Here is a 14,810-nt window from a genome sequence, read left to right as displayed (position 1 = left end):
CTGGGAGTGTTATGCCTCCTGCTTGGTTTTTGTTCCTCAGGTTTGCTTTGGCAATTCTGGATTTTTTATGCTTCCGTATACATTTTTGGATTGTTTATTCTAGTTCTGTGAAAAATGTCCTGGGTAATTTGATAGGGATTGCATTGAATCTGTAGATTGCTTTGGGTAGTATGTCCATTTTTATGATATTAATTCTTCCAACACAGAAGCATGGAATATCTTTCCATTTCTTTGCATCCGCTTTAATTTCCTTGATTAATGTTTTATAGTTCTCAGCATATATGTCTTTCACTTCCTGGGTCAGGTTTATTCCTAGGTATTTAACTTTGGGGGGGTGAGATTTTAAATGGTATTTTTCAAATTTGGAAGTTCCGTCTGCATCTTTTAAAAATCTTCCATATCTCTGTTAAACATGTTTACATTTTTCTCTACCTTCTTAAACTTACAGAATATATTTATAGCTGTCATCCTGTCTACTAATTTGATCTCCTGTGTCATTTCTGGATCCGCTTCTGTGAATTGGGCTTTTTCTGTGGTAACTGCCCTTATTTTCCTATCTCTTTGCCTGGCAATTTTTGATTGGATGCTGGACATTTTGTATTTTACATTGCATTTTACGCAGTTAATTTACATCTATCTTACATTTGGTATTTTACATTGGATTTTATGATACGCCTCTGATATTGTTGGGTTTTGTTCTGATGCAGTCTAGGTATTTGGAATCAATTTGATTCTTTCAAGGCTGACTTTTAAGCCTTTTGAGGGTAGGGCCGGGGCAGACTTTAGTGGAGGGCTCTCCAGCCTATTGCCTAGGCAACACTTCTCTGAGAATGATCCTTGATGCCCTGTGTATTTGTTGGTTTTCCACTCCAGCTGGTGGGAGTTATTCTCACCCTGCGTGAACTCCAGGGGTTGCTCTGCTTACTTCTGGTGCTTCTTTCTCCAGCCTCTGGTGGTTTCTTACAGGTACAGGCATAGACAGACCAATACTCAGTCAAAGACTTAAGGGACCCTTCTTCAAATCCCCAGAACTCCTCTCTCTCTATGCAGCTCTCCCCTCTTCAATTTGTCTTCCCTGTGGATTCTAGCTGCCTCGATTTCTCTAAACTCCCACTCTGTCTCTGCAATGCAGTGAGACTCAGAGGCTCTGTGGGGATGCTGCCTCTTGTGCTGTGCTCTGGAGACTCCAGACAGAGAGCAGGAGCACTTAGAGATAACCTTCAATTTTCCCTCCTAAGTGGGGCAAAACCCAGTTCTCCACCTCCCTCTTTGTTCTCTTCCCATGAACCTGTCACCTTTACTACTCACGGGAAACACGCAACACAAACATGGCCCTTCGGATGCTCCTGGTCACCAAATGTGTGGAGGGTTTTCCTGACATCAGGTGATGACGTGACAGCAGCTGAGTGTCCCGCAGTGTAACGCCATTCTGACATTGGCTACCCGGAGGTCCCGCGGGACCTCACGGTCTACCATCAGGTCCCACAGGTCAAGGGCTCATCAGTCCCACAAGACCTTCCTCAACCTATTTCAGATACCAGTCTTGGAGTTCCCGTCGTGGTGCAGTGGTTCACGAATCCGACTAGGAACCATGAGGCTGTGGTTGTGGGTTCGATCCCTGGCCTTGCTCAGTGGGTGAAGGATCCGGCGTTGCCATGAGCTGTGGTGTAGGTTGCAGACGCAGCTGGGATCCCGAGTTGCTGTGGCTGTGGTGTAGACCGGTGGCTACAGCTCCGATTCAACCCCTAGCTTGGGAACCTCCATATGCTGCGGGAGCGGGCCTAGGAAAGGCAAAAAGACGCCCCCCCCCCCCCCACAAACTAATAATAATAATAAAAAAAAGATACCAGGAGTTCCCGTCGTGGCGCAGTGGTTAAAGAATCCAACTAGGAACCATGAGGTTGCGGGTTCGGTCCCTGCCCTTGCTCAGTGGGTTAACGATCCGGCGTTGCCGTGAGCTGTGGTGTAGGTTGCAGACGCGGCTCGGATCCCGCGCTGCTGTGGCTCTGGCGTAGGCCGGTGGCTACAGCTCCGATTCAACCCCTAGCCTGGGAACCTCCATATGCCGCGGGAGCGGCCCAAGAAATAGCAACAACAACAACAACAACAACAACAACAACAACAAAAAAGATACCAGTCTCCGGGGGGAGCAGGTTCCCACATTCCCCACAACTTCGGTCCAATTTGACTGCAGATCAGAGGGTCCCACAGCTCACTCCTCAGGTTTGTTTAATTTGTTAGAGCCGTTCACAGAACTCAGGGGAACACTTACTTACATTTCCCAGTTTCTTAAAAGCTATGATAAAGGATGCAGGTGAGGGAGTTCCCATCATGGCTCAGTGGTTAACCAATCCGACTAGGAACCATAAGTTTTCGGGTTCAATCCCTAGCCTCGCTCAGTGGGTTAAGGATCCAGCATTGCCGTGAGCTATGGTGTATGTCGCAGACGTGGCTCGGATCCTGTGGCTGTGGTGTAGGCCGGCGGCTGAAGCTCTGATTCGACCTCTAGCCTGGGAACCTCCATATGCCACAGATGTGGCCCTGAAAAGACAAAACAAACAAAAAACTAAAAAAAAGAAAAAAATCCCCAAACCCTTAAGGGATTCTGGGTCTATTTATTTCCCTCTTTGTCTTCTGGATGCTCTTAAATATCTTTAAAGATATAGCCTGAATCAAACCCGAATCACTTCCGTGCTTGAATTAATTCCAGGAGAATGTCTCAGGAATCTAAGACTTACCGACTGCTGCTGTTCCTTTTTCTGAGCCATGGAGCAGCAAGTCACAGAGCCTCAGAGTCCCGGCAGGGTAAGTCCCAAGGGAGGAACCATCTGTCCTGGTTTCCACACATCTTAGGGGATGGGGTAGGGTTAGATCAATTTAGGTACATGACTCCGTAAAGTGTTTCGGGGTATGTTGGTACTTGTGTGTGTGTGTGTGTGTGTGTGTGTGTGTGTACATATATACGTGTAGAATTTTCAGGATTATTCTAAAAGGGTTTTTCTTTTTTTTTTTTTTTGTCTTTTTTGCAATTTATTGGGCCGCTCCCTCAGCATATGGAGGTTCCCAAGCTAGGGGTCTAATCGGAGCTGTAGCTGCTGGCCTATACCAGAGCCCCAGCCATGCGGGATCCAAGCCGTGGCTGCAACCTACACCACAGCTCATGGCAACACCGGATCCTTCACCCACTGAGCGAGGCCAGGGATCGAACCCACAACCTCGTGGTTCCTAGTCGGATGTGCTAACCACTGAGCCACGACAGGAACTCCTAAAAGGGTTTTTCAAACCAAGGTTTTCTCCCACTGGCATATAGGGATGTACATATCATTAAAATTCACTAAAAATTTCCTTCATGAGTGACCTTTAGGGCGCCCTCTTTTCTTAATCTGTGTTTGTGGTTTTGAAGGTCATCTGATTCAATTCTGTTTATCCTGTTCAATGGCTTTGTTGCAGATTTGCATCCATTGCTGCAAAAAGTGGCGGTGAGTGGGCTGTTTTCTTTTAAACAATGTCCCCTTAGTTGGAGCCTCCGACTTTCGGATGTTATCCCTGATGTGATCGCTTTGCCTTTTAGGAAGAAATAATCGATGGAAGCTACCTGAATGGTAAAGTCCCCTCCATCCTCGCTTGTTGCTTCTAAGAATTTCAAACAGAATGGGCCTATAATCTCTCTGGAATGATTCCTTTTTAAGTTGTCTTTTCATTTTGTTTCCATTGTAGCACTGCTGGATCTCATACAGTTTCAAAGGTAACCCACCCTAATGGGGAGGGGAAGGGATGGAATAGATTTTTAATAAAAATTCTTGTTTTTTTTGTTTTTTGTTTTTGTCTTTTAGAACCTCACCCGTGGCATGTGGAGGTTCCCAGGCTAGGGGTCGAATTGGAGCCACAGCTGCCGGCCTACACCACAACCACAGCAATGCCAGATCTGAGCCGTGTCTGCGACCCACACCACAGCTCACGGCAACGCCGGATCCTTAACCCAAGGAGTGAGGCCAGGAATCGAACCTGCATCCTCATGCATGCTAGTCAGATTCATTTTTGCCAAGCCATGAGGGGAACTCCTTTAATAAAAATTCTTAATGGAAGTCTCTCTCTCTCTTTAAAAGATAAATGTTGTTTTATTTTATTTGAATTTTTTTTATGGCTGCACCTGAGGCATATGGACGTTCCCAGGCTAGGGGTCAAATCGGAGCTGCAGCTACCGGCCTACACCACAGCCACAGCAATACAGGATCTGAGCTACATCTGCAACCTACACTGCAGTTTGTGGCCACTCCAGATCCTTAACCCACGGAGCGAAGCCAGGGATTGATCCCATATCCTCACGGACACTATATGGGGTTCTTAACCCGCTAAGCCACCATGGGAACTCTTTAATGGAAGTCTCTTAATTTTAAAGAGTCATGTGTACTCTTATGGAAAATATCACCCAAGGCACAAGTCTTTTAAAATAAATAATTTTGTTCTACAAAATATTGGCCCCTTCTGCCCGAGCCCAACAGTTAACATTTACTGAGCTACGTTTACTCTGTAGCAGACACTGTTCTAACTTTTCTCTGCCTAGAAACACACATAATTCTCACAAGCCTCCCTCCCCGACCCAGGTCGGTCCTATTATACCATTGGACAGAATAATGAAACTGAGGCCCAGGGAGGTGAATTAAGGTCACACAGCCAGGAAGTGGTAGAACTGGGGTGTGTACCCAACAGCCTGGTTCCAGGCTCACTGACATGATGCTTTCACTGTAATTTTATATACTGCATACAGGCTGGCGTTAGATACCAGGGATGTGGGGCAGGGCACTCGACAGTGTTGTGGAAAGACAAATATTAACAGATAATTCTCACATAACAGTGGAGGTCCCGTCGTAGCTCAGTGGTTTACGAACATGACTAGTATCCATGAGGACATGGGTTCGATCCCTGGCCTTCCTTGCTCACTGGGTTAAGGTTCCCGAGTTGCTGTGGCTGTGGTGTTGGCCTTCAGCTACAGCTCCGATTTGACCCCTAGCCTGGGAACGTCCATATGCCACGGGTGTGCCCCTAAATAGACAAAGGCAAAAAAAAAAATAACATAACAAGTATTGTGAAGGGGAAATAGGAGCCTTGGGGCCCCATGACGGGAGCACTCAATTATATTAAAGTGAGAGATTCCCATAAACGTGCTTCTCCTTAGGTAACCAGTTGGTAGTTTGGATATGTTCTCTCAGGCTAAAATTTTTTTCTTTTTACAGCAGCACCTGTAGCACATGGGAGTTCTTTGCCTAGGGGTCGAATTGGAGCTGCAGCTGCAGGTCTATGCCACAGCCACAGCAACAACACCGGATCTGAGCCACATCTGCTAACTACACCACAGCTTGTGGCAACACTGAGTACTTAACCCACTAAGTGAGGCTAGGGATTGAGCCTGCTTCCTCGTGGACCCTATGTTGGGTTCTTAACCCGTTGAGTTAACGGAAACTCCCCAGGCTAAAATTTTTATCTATCTGTCTGTCTGTCTATCTATCATAAAAATGGGATTATAAAAGGCCTTCTAATTTAAGGCAAGAAGATTTATCCACTGCTAATGACTCCATCACAGCTGGAAGGAAAAGTCCTACTTCTTCCTTTTTATTTTATGTTTTGTCTTTTGAGGGCCGCACCCACAGCATATGGAGGTTCCCAGGCTAGGGGTCGAATTGGAGCTGTAGCTGCCCCCCTACACCACAGCCACAGCGAGATGTGTCTGTGACTTACACCACAGCTCATGGCAATGCCGGATCCTTAACCCACTGATCAAGGCCAGGGATCGAACCTGCATCCTCATGGATGCTAGTCAGATTCATTTTCGCTGAGCCACGATGGGAACTCCCTTCCTTTTCTTCTTGGTGAGTGGTAATCCATTGAACAGGTATACCAACCGTTTAATCTTTCATCTCTTCTTGGACATTTGAGCTATTTCCAGTTTCCATTTTTTAGCTGTCATGAATGAAAATGTGCATTTTCTATTTGTTGGGTACTGTTCAAAGCACTTTACATGTGCGGACAAATTTAATTCTCACATTTGTTAGCTACTTTTCATAGAAAGGGAAACAGAGGCACAAGAAAAATTCAGTAAATGGACCCAGGGTTCAAATCCAGATTTTAAGCCTATTTTCTTTACTATGGAAGCCTTTCACAGTATATACAACATCTATTTTATTTTTATTATTTTTATTTTTATGGCCACACCTGTGGCACATGGAAGTTCCCAGGTTAGGGATTGAATCAGAGCTGCAGCTGAGGCCGATGGCATAGCCACAGCAACATCAGATACAGGTTGCAACTGCCACCTGCAGCTTATGGCAACACTAGATCCTTAACCCACTGAGTGAGGCCAGGGATTGAACCTGCATCCTTAGAGAGACAATGTCAGGTCCTAAACCCGTTGGGCCACAGCATGGACTCCCTATTTTTTGTTAAACTTAATATTATCAGGTTAACTTTCTAAATCAGTCTGTTTGGATTTTTTTTTTTCTTTTTATCTTTCTAGGGCCGCACCCACAGCATGTGGAGGTTCCCAGGCTAGGGGTCCAATTGGAGCTGTAGCCACTGGCCTATACCACAGCCACAGCAACACCAGGTCCAAGCTGCATCTGCGACCACAGCTCACAAGCAACGCCGGATCCTTAACCCACTGAGCAAGACCAGGGATCAAACCTGCAACCTCATGGTTCCTAGTCGGATTCATTTCCACTGGGCCACAACGGGAACTCCTGGATTCTAGTTAATCTGAGTGGATTGTTATGGGACTTAGAACATAGCACGCAGCTCTGAAATCCATCATTGTCTTTGAGAGATTGGTATCCAGAGGATTCTTAGAATTGGAAAGTCCCCCACACTGTGTCAAGGTAACACATCTCCTACCTCCAAGCACCCAGTTCCTAGCATCCTGGGCCCATTCCCACTATTCTCCCCAAACGGTGGTCCCCTGAGCCTTCAGCAGGTAGGGGAACTACTCATCCTGGGGAATCTGTCGTGCCAACCTTCTCCTGTCTGTCTCCGACTGAAGCTCCCACGTGTGGACGGCAGACCTGTCTCACAGAGTCCTGGATTATCTGAATTCGCGGAATGTTGCCTTCACCATCCCCAGCCTGCAGGTGTGTATCTGAGACCCATCCCTATGTTCCCCTCCCAGTGCTCAGGGATTGCAAACTTATGGCCCAGGTAAGCTGGAGAAGCGGGCAAGGGGAGAGCTGGTGAGAGACTCACACCGAGAGACCTGTTCTATCTAGTTGTTCTGGAAACAGGAAACAAGCTCTTTTGTCACACACACACCACCCCCCCCCGTCACCTTTTTTTGTCTTTTTAGGGCTGCACCCATAGCAGATGGAGGTTCCCAGGCTAGGGGTTGAATCAGAGCTGTAGCCACTGGCCTACACCACAGCTACAGCCATGCCAGATCCGAGCCACGTCTGCAACCTACACCACAGTTCACGGCAACACCAGATCCTTAACCCATTGAGCGAGGCCAGGGATTGATCCTGCATCCTCACGGATATTCATCAGTTTTGCTTCTGCTGAGCCACAATGAGAACTCCTCATTTTTCCACTTTTAATGGAGACATGGTGTATCAGTGTACAGGCTGAGCTGCTGTAACAAAGAGACCTTAGACTGCCGAAGCTCAAACAATTTCATTTATTTCTAGCCCATGTCCAGAGCCAGATGGGGGCTCCAGAGAGGAGAGGTGGCTCTATTTACTTCAAAAGGCTAGCAAGGGGACTGGGTTCCTTCTGTCTTGTTTCCTTTGTTGCCCATGTGGTTGAAATAGCACATCCATTCTCTAGCCCAGAGAGGGCGTGGTGGGAAAGAGGAAGTGAAGACTGAACAGCTTCTCTTTAAGGATGTGGCCAGAGCATGGCATTGGCTCACAGTCTGCAGTCACATCTTATTGCAGAGGAGTAAGATGAGAGGGTTTCCTGAGAGGCCACGTACCTGGCTAAAACTTGTGGATTCTGTTCTCAAAAGGAATTAAAAGAGAGCGGCTCTTGGGGTATAATTATCAGTCTCTCAATCATGGCTCCAAGAAACACTTGTCTTCCCCTTTATCCTACAGTAGCACAAGCATGTACGCAGACGGCAAATGCTTTAGGGGGCAATAGGGCATGGTGGGGACTGTGGCAAACTGGCTGGCACATGCCTCTTCAGCACACTTGGTAGCCCAGGGTGCTATGTTGTGCCTTTGCCCATACACTGTGAATAGCACAGAAAATTGAGAGACTATTCTTTCAGACCTCAACGACTATTATCTGATTCAGCAAAGTAGTCAGTGAAGTTAGGACATTGATGGATGAGGACCCAACCGCTGTCTTGGCTGTTTCAGCTTTCACTTGCTTTATTTTTATTTTTATTTTGCTTTTTAGGGTGACACCTGCAGCATATGGAGGTTCCCAGGCTAGGAGTCCAACCTGAGCTGTAGCCGCCAGCCTACACCACAGCCACAGCAATGCGGGATCCGAGCTGCGTCTGTGACCTACACCACAGCTCATGGCAACACCGGATCCTTAACCCACTGAGCGAGGCCAGGGATCAAACCCACAACCTCATGGTTGCTGGTTGGGTGTGCTAACCACTGAGCCATGACGGGAACTCCAGTTTTCACTTACTTTAGAATGAAGATGAAAGTGTCAACCAACCTTCGCATAAGAGTGACACTCAGAGGCCTGGTTGTTAGCCATTTACCAAGATACCCCCTCACCAGAGGTGGCTGGTGGCCTCGTGCCATCTATTGTCTTCATTTTGTTCAACGGTCTGTGTCATCTCTAGGGAAGGGCTACCTGCCCCCTTCTCTCTAGCCGTGGGGTTTTTCATGAAATGTGTCTGTTTTAAGCCAATTAGGAGATCTGCGGCCTCTCCTCCGTTTGTGTATTTTTTTATTCATTCAGTACCACTTAGTCAGCCTCTCTTCTCTGCCAGGCACCCTTCGAGACAGTGGAGACTGGAGAACAGGGCAGTCGCATCATGACCTAGAGGGCCTTTCATTCTAGAGGGAGAGACATTGGGCAAACAGTTGTTCAACTCATTCAGGACAGAAATAACAGCCAGCCCTTATTCACCCCCTGCTGTGTGCCAGGCACCCCTGAGAACCCTTTTTATTCTCATTTACTCCTCATGATTTAGGATTAATCCTTCCTGACAGACTAAGCTTGACTATTGTCCCTCCCTTTTAGCTGAGAAAACTGAAGCCCAGAGATAGTGTTGCCCATTTATCAAAATAAAATACAGGAGTCCCAGTGTTCCCGTTGTGGCTCCGTGGTTAATGAACCTGACTAGTACCCATGAGGACCTGGGTTTGATCCCTGGCCCCGCTCAGGGGATTAAGGATCTGGATCCGGCATTGTTGTGAATTGTGGTGTAAGTCTCAGATATGGCTTGGATCCGGCGTGGCTGTGGCTGTGGTGTAGGCCAACAGCTGTAGCTCCAATTCTACTCCTAGCTTGGGAACCTCCCTATGCTGGGGGTATGGCCCTAAAAAGACAAAACCAACCAACCAACCAACAGGAATCTCAGTTAAAGTAGACTTGCAGATGAACAACGAATACATTTTTAGTATAAGTATATCCCCCACAAAATTTGGGATATACTTATGCTAAAAAATTAATTCTTTGTTTATCTACAATTTACATTTAACTGGGCATCCTGTATTTTATCTAGCAATCCTAGTTAAGAAACTTGCCTGAAGCTGCACAGCTAGTAAGTGGCAAGGTGGGGACTTGCACAGGGGTTGCCTGGTTCCAGATCTCACCTTTGCCTATGCTATCCCGCCATGCTGCCTTTCTAGAGCACTTCTCCTTAAGGAAGATTTAGAAAAGAATTCCCCATATAGCAGAGGAAATCTCTATCAAGAGAGGCTATTGGCCTCTTCTCCCCACCTGGGAGGAAATGCCATCGAGAGTTCATGGTACCTGAATTTGGCTTCTGGTTTGGTCTTGGGCATTGAGAGAGGTTTGAGCAGTGCCCATATGGGTGTAATAAGCTTTCTTTTCTTTCTTTCTTTCTTTCTTTCTTTTTTTTTTTTTTTGTTGTTGTTGTTGTTGCTATTTCTTGGGCCGCTCCCGCGGCATATGGAGGTTCCCAGGCTAGGGGTTGAATCGGAGCTGTAGCCACCGGCCTACGCCAGAGCCACAGCAACGCGGGATCCGAGCCGCGTCTGCAACCTACACCACAGCTCACGGCAACGCCGGATCGTTAACCCACTGAGCAAGGGCAGGGACCGAACCCGCAACCTCATGGTTCCTAGTCGGATTCATTAACCACTGCGCTACGACGGGAAGTCCTCTTTTTTTTTTTTTTTTTTGTCTTTCTGCCTTTTCTTAGGCCGCTCCCGCAGCATATGGAGGTTCCCAGGCTAGGGATTGAATCGGAGCTGTAGCCACTGGCCTACGCCAGAGTCACAGCAACGCAGGATCCGAGCTGCGTCTGCAACCTTCACCACAGCTCATAGCAACGCTGGATCCTTAATCCACTGAGCAAGGGCAGGGATCGAACCCGCAACCTCATGGTTCCTAATTGGATTTGTTAACCACTGTACCACGACGGGAACTCCATAATAAGCTTTCTGAGTAGAGGCCAGCTGCTCTGGACTTGAAACCTCGGTCACCTGCAGGGACCAGGCAGGTCTTGGGAAAATGAGCTTCCTGGAGAGGGGTAAGCAGGAAAGGTAATCACAGTGAAAGGCTGCCCCTAGGCCTGATGATTGTTGCAAAGAAGGGGATGTGTACCCAGCATTGTCACATCTTTGTGTTTTCCAAGAGAAGTTGAAAATCTGGATTTTTGGAATCCCCTGAATTTTCAATGTTGGCAATTCATAGCAAATTTTATTTTTATTTTTTTTATTTTTAGGGCTGCACCTGCAGCATATGGAGGTTCCCAGGCTAGGGGTCAAATTGGAGCTGCAGGTGCTGGCTGCAGCCACAGTCACAGCAACTCAGCCGGTGACCTACACCACAGCTCACGGCAACGCAGGATCCTTAACCCACCAAACGAGGCCAGGGATCGAACCTGTGTCCTCATAGATACTAGTCGGGTTTGATACTGAGCCACAACGGGGAACTCCAGTTCATGACAAATTTTGGAGTAAACTTAGCAAGGATGGGTGCCGGCTGCCAGCCTGTGGTCTCTGCGGGGAGTTGGGTGGCTTGGCTGGGTTGCTGGCCGTGGTGCTGACCTTGTCCTTTCTTCACGGACTCTCCCAACACTCTTGCCTCCAGGCAGCCATGGAAAACCACCTGGAGCAGCGTCTATACCAGCCCCAGAAGCTTCTGGAGGACCTGAGGGGAACAGATGCTCTGCAGTTCCACACGGCCATGCGATGTCTCTTAGAGGACAAGAAGGACCGCTTGGTGAGGTGTTCGTGGCACGCCTGGAGCAGGGGGGTCCAAGGCCAGTTGGTGTTTGTCCAGCTGAATGGAATTGAGCCGCACTAAGGCCTGAGCCCTTCTTTATCTCTTCCTCCTCCCTCTGCAAACTCCCTGGGAGTTTTGGGACCTGGGTTTTCCCTCTTTCTCCAAAGTTCAAGTGAAAAGCCTTATGATTCATTGTCGTCGTCTCCTTCGTCTTCTTCTTCTTCGTCTCCTCCTCCTCCTTCTGTCTTTTTAGGGTTGCACCCTCGGCATATGGAAGTTCCCAGGCTAAGGGTCGATTTGGAGCTGCAGCTGCCAGCCGATGCCACAGCCACAGCAACGCCAGATCTGAGCTGTGTCTGTGACCTACACCACAGCTCACGGCAACGCCAGATTCTTAACCCACTGATCAAGGCCAGGGATTGAACCCACAACCTAATGGTTACTAGTCGGGTTCATTACCATGATGCCACCACGGAAACTCCTGATTCATATTCTTATGGATACTAAGAAATGAAGGATACTGAACAGCTCCAATAAGTTTTGCTCAATAAACATCCATGAATGATTACTATGCCCTGGGGGAACTGGATTCAGAGATAAAAGACTGTCTCTGGCCTCAAGGAGCTTATGATCTAGAGGACAAAAGCCAGAAATGTGATTTCCAAGACATGAGATTGGTCACATAAGAGCAAAGCGAGGCCTCTGAGACTTAGAGAATCCTTGGGAATCAGAAAGATGAAGTTTAGGAGTTCTTGTCCTGGTGCAGCAGAAATGAATCCGACTAGGAACCATGAGGTTGTGGGTTTGATCCCTGGCCTCGCTCAGTGGGTTGAGAACTCAGCATTGCCGTGAGCTGTGGTGTAGGTCGCAGATGCGGCTCAGATCTGGCGTTGCTGTGGCTGTGGTGTGGGCTGGCAGCTGTGACTCTGATTGGAGCCCTAGCCTGGGAACCTTCATATGCCTCAGGTGTGGCTCAAAAAAAAAAAAAAAAAAGATGAAGTTTAGAGAGATAGGTTACTGTGGAAGAGTGTTTTCCAAAGGGAAATGAACTATTTAAATATTTTAATAATCACAGATAATTAATTAGTTAATTTTGTCTTTTTAGTGCCGCACTTGTGGCACATGGAAGTTCCCAGGCTGGGAGCAAATTGGAGTCACAGCTGCCGGTCCACACCACAGCCACAGCAACGCCAGATCTGAGCTGTGTCTGCAACCTACACCACAGCTCACGGCAATGCCAGATCCTTCACCCACTGAGCGAGGCCAGAGATCGAACCCACAACCTCATGGTTCTGAGTTGGATTCGTTAACCACTGCGCCACGACGGGAACTCCCCAGATTTATTTTAACATGATATTAAAATATACATCAACACTGTGAATTTGGTGGAGATGTAATGTTTTCTTTTGAAATGAATTCAAGTTTTAAAGAGTCCGCTTAACATAAAAATGTGAACCAAATAATAGGAAAGGCAGGGCAAAGATATGGCACAAATGCGGGTGGTGGTTTATGGAAATGACATTGATTAATGTTTATTGAGTGCCTGCCATGCATTGGATATTATTCTGGGGCCGTTTCTGTACAGGGCCTGGCGGTAAATATTTCAGGCTTTGCGAGCTGTATAATCTCTGTCACAGCTACTCAACTCTGTCGCTTGTAGCATCAAAGCAGCTGGAGATGGCAGGTTAATGAATGGATGTGATGTGTTCCGATAAGACTTTACTGACTCACATGGACCGTGGCCCAGATTTGCCAACACTGTTCTAAGGGCTTAACAACCCTGGACCTGTTGAATTGTCTCCTGGACCTTCTGAAATAAGGATAATTAGAATTTTACCATTTCAGTATTCAGATGAGGAAACAAACGGGCTTGGAGAGGCTGTCAGTCACCCCAGGTTATAAGCAAATCGGAGGTGGGAACCTGGGCTTTTGACTTCCAGCTGTGAGCCCTCAGGGCATCTGGGGAAGCGCGGGGGCTCCTTCTCAGAGCATTGTGTTAAAATCTATAAAAGGAAACACGTAGGAAGCTGATTCTCTTGAAAGACGTGTATCGAAACACATAAAGTTGGGGTCTGGTAAATGATGAGCTTTTTTAACACAGTAACAAGATTTAGTGGCAGGTCCAATAGCCTCTCTAATTTTGAGGAAGTTTTGAGTGTCAGCCCATATTCTAGACATTTGCAACAATGGTAGCGTCTTAGGAAACTGTGTGTGATTTCTAGTGGTAGCACATCAAATATTCTGCTGCTTCCTCACTGACTTGTTGCCTACATCCTTCCCCGAAAGAGATGCTGGGGGTCAGTTCCAGGGCAGTTAAAATGAGGATGTGGCTTCTAGTAATCAGTCACAGATGGCCCAATACCATCTGCAAACCCCTGCCTAAGGACCCTAAGTTACGCTTTTAGCCACTGAACTCTTTGGCCCCTACCATGAGTGACTGAAGTTAGGAAGTACATGGTCGTGGCTAGGGTGTGAGCTTGGACTCAGAGTATTTGTGTCGGATCCCAGCTCCAGGCAGGTTTGAGCAGGTTGCCTAATCTCTCTTTTGTTCCCGGCACCTGTGATATTGAGGAATTATAGCCTTTGTTTGCTGAGGGTTCCCTGGGTACCCAGTACTCTGCATTCATAACTTCATTCAATTTTTTTTTTTTTTTTAGGGTGGTCTGTACCTGTGGCATATGGATCTTCCCAGGCTAGGTGTCGAGTTAGAGCCGTAGCCGCCGGTCTACATCACAGCCATGGCAACTGGGGATCTGAGCCACATCTGTGACCTACACCGCAGCTCACGGAAACACTGGATCCCTAACCCACTGAGCGAGGCCAGGGATCGAACCTGCACCCTGATGGGTACTAGTTGGGCTTGTTACCACTGAGCCGCAAAGGGAACTCCTCATTAGTTCATTCAGTTCTTATATACATCTAAGAAGTAGGCACTGATTTTATCTTCATTCAAGAGGAAGAAACTGAGACGTAAAAAAATTAAGTGATTTGCTCAAGAAGACACACGTAGAAGTGGAGAGACTGGAGTTTGAACCTAGGAATGTCTGACCCTTAGACCCATGGGGCTTAACCTGTAGGAGGTGATGTGTGTTCTTGCCATGCCTGGCACGGTGCCTGTGCTACTGTATGGTCCATACTCAGTAAATTGTGGCTGTTCTCTTTGGAGGGGGTGAAGGACAGAGTCACGTCCCATCAGACTGTGCCTAAACCCTGTCTGCATTCCTGGGGTTTGTGGTTCAAAGGATTCATTCATTCATTCATTCTTCATCCTAATGGGCTCTTTCTCAATGTCTTCTAGGTACCAGACACCCCTCTAGACACAAGACTTGGGCCTCAGGACTTTCCTGGCTCACCCCAGCCACACACTACAGTCAGTTGCCAGGGCTCCGCCAGAGACCAGGAAAATCAGACTCTATATGGTGGGGCTGGGAATCACCCCCTCCTCC

At 47.4% G+C, this 14,810-nt stretch overlaps 1 protein-coding gene across 1 annotated transcript in view; it reads left to right on the top strand.

Moving 5' to 3' along the window:
- The first annotated feature begins 2,714 nt into the window (after positions 1–2,714).
- Positions 2,715–14,810, top strand: part of OTOA (otoancorin) — an 83,673-nt gene continuing 71,577 nt past the window's right edge. Inside the window, exons 1-6 of the mRNA XM_047780319.1 lie at positions 2,715–2,805; positions 3,451–3,479; positions 3,572–3,602; positions 3,718–3,745; positions 7,031–7,118; positions 11,230–11,361. Of these exons, the coding sequence (XP_047636275.1) occupies positions 2,715–2,805; positions 3,451–3,479; positions 3,572–3,602; positions 3,718–3,745; positions 7,031–7,118; positions 11,230–11,361 (399 nt within the window). The remainder of the gene's footprint in view (positions 2,806–3,450; positions 3,480–3,571; positions 3,603–3,717; positions 3,746–7,030; positions 7,119–11,229; positions 11,362–14,810) is intronic.

Source organism: Phacochoerus africanus, chromosome 5 (assembly GCF_016906955.1).
Source record: "Phacochoerus africanus isolate WHEZ1 chromosome 5, ROS_Pafr_v1, whole genome shotgun sequence".
NCBI lineage: Eukaryota > Metazoa > Chordata > Mammalia > Artiodactyla > Suidae > Phacochoerus > Phacochoerus africanus.
Note: the sequence above shows the minus strand (reverse complement) of the source record. Positions and strands in the feature narration are given on the sequence as shown.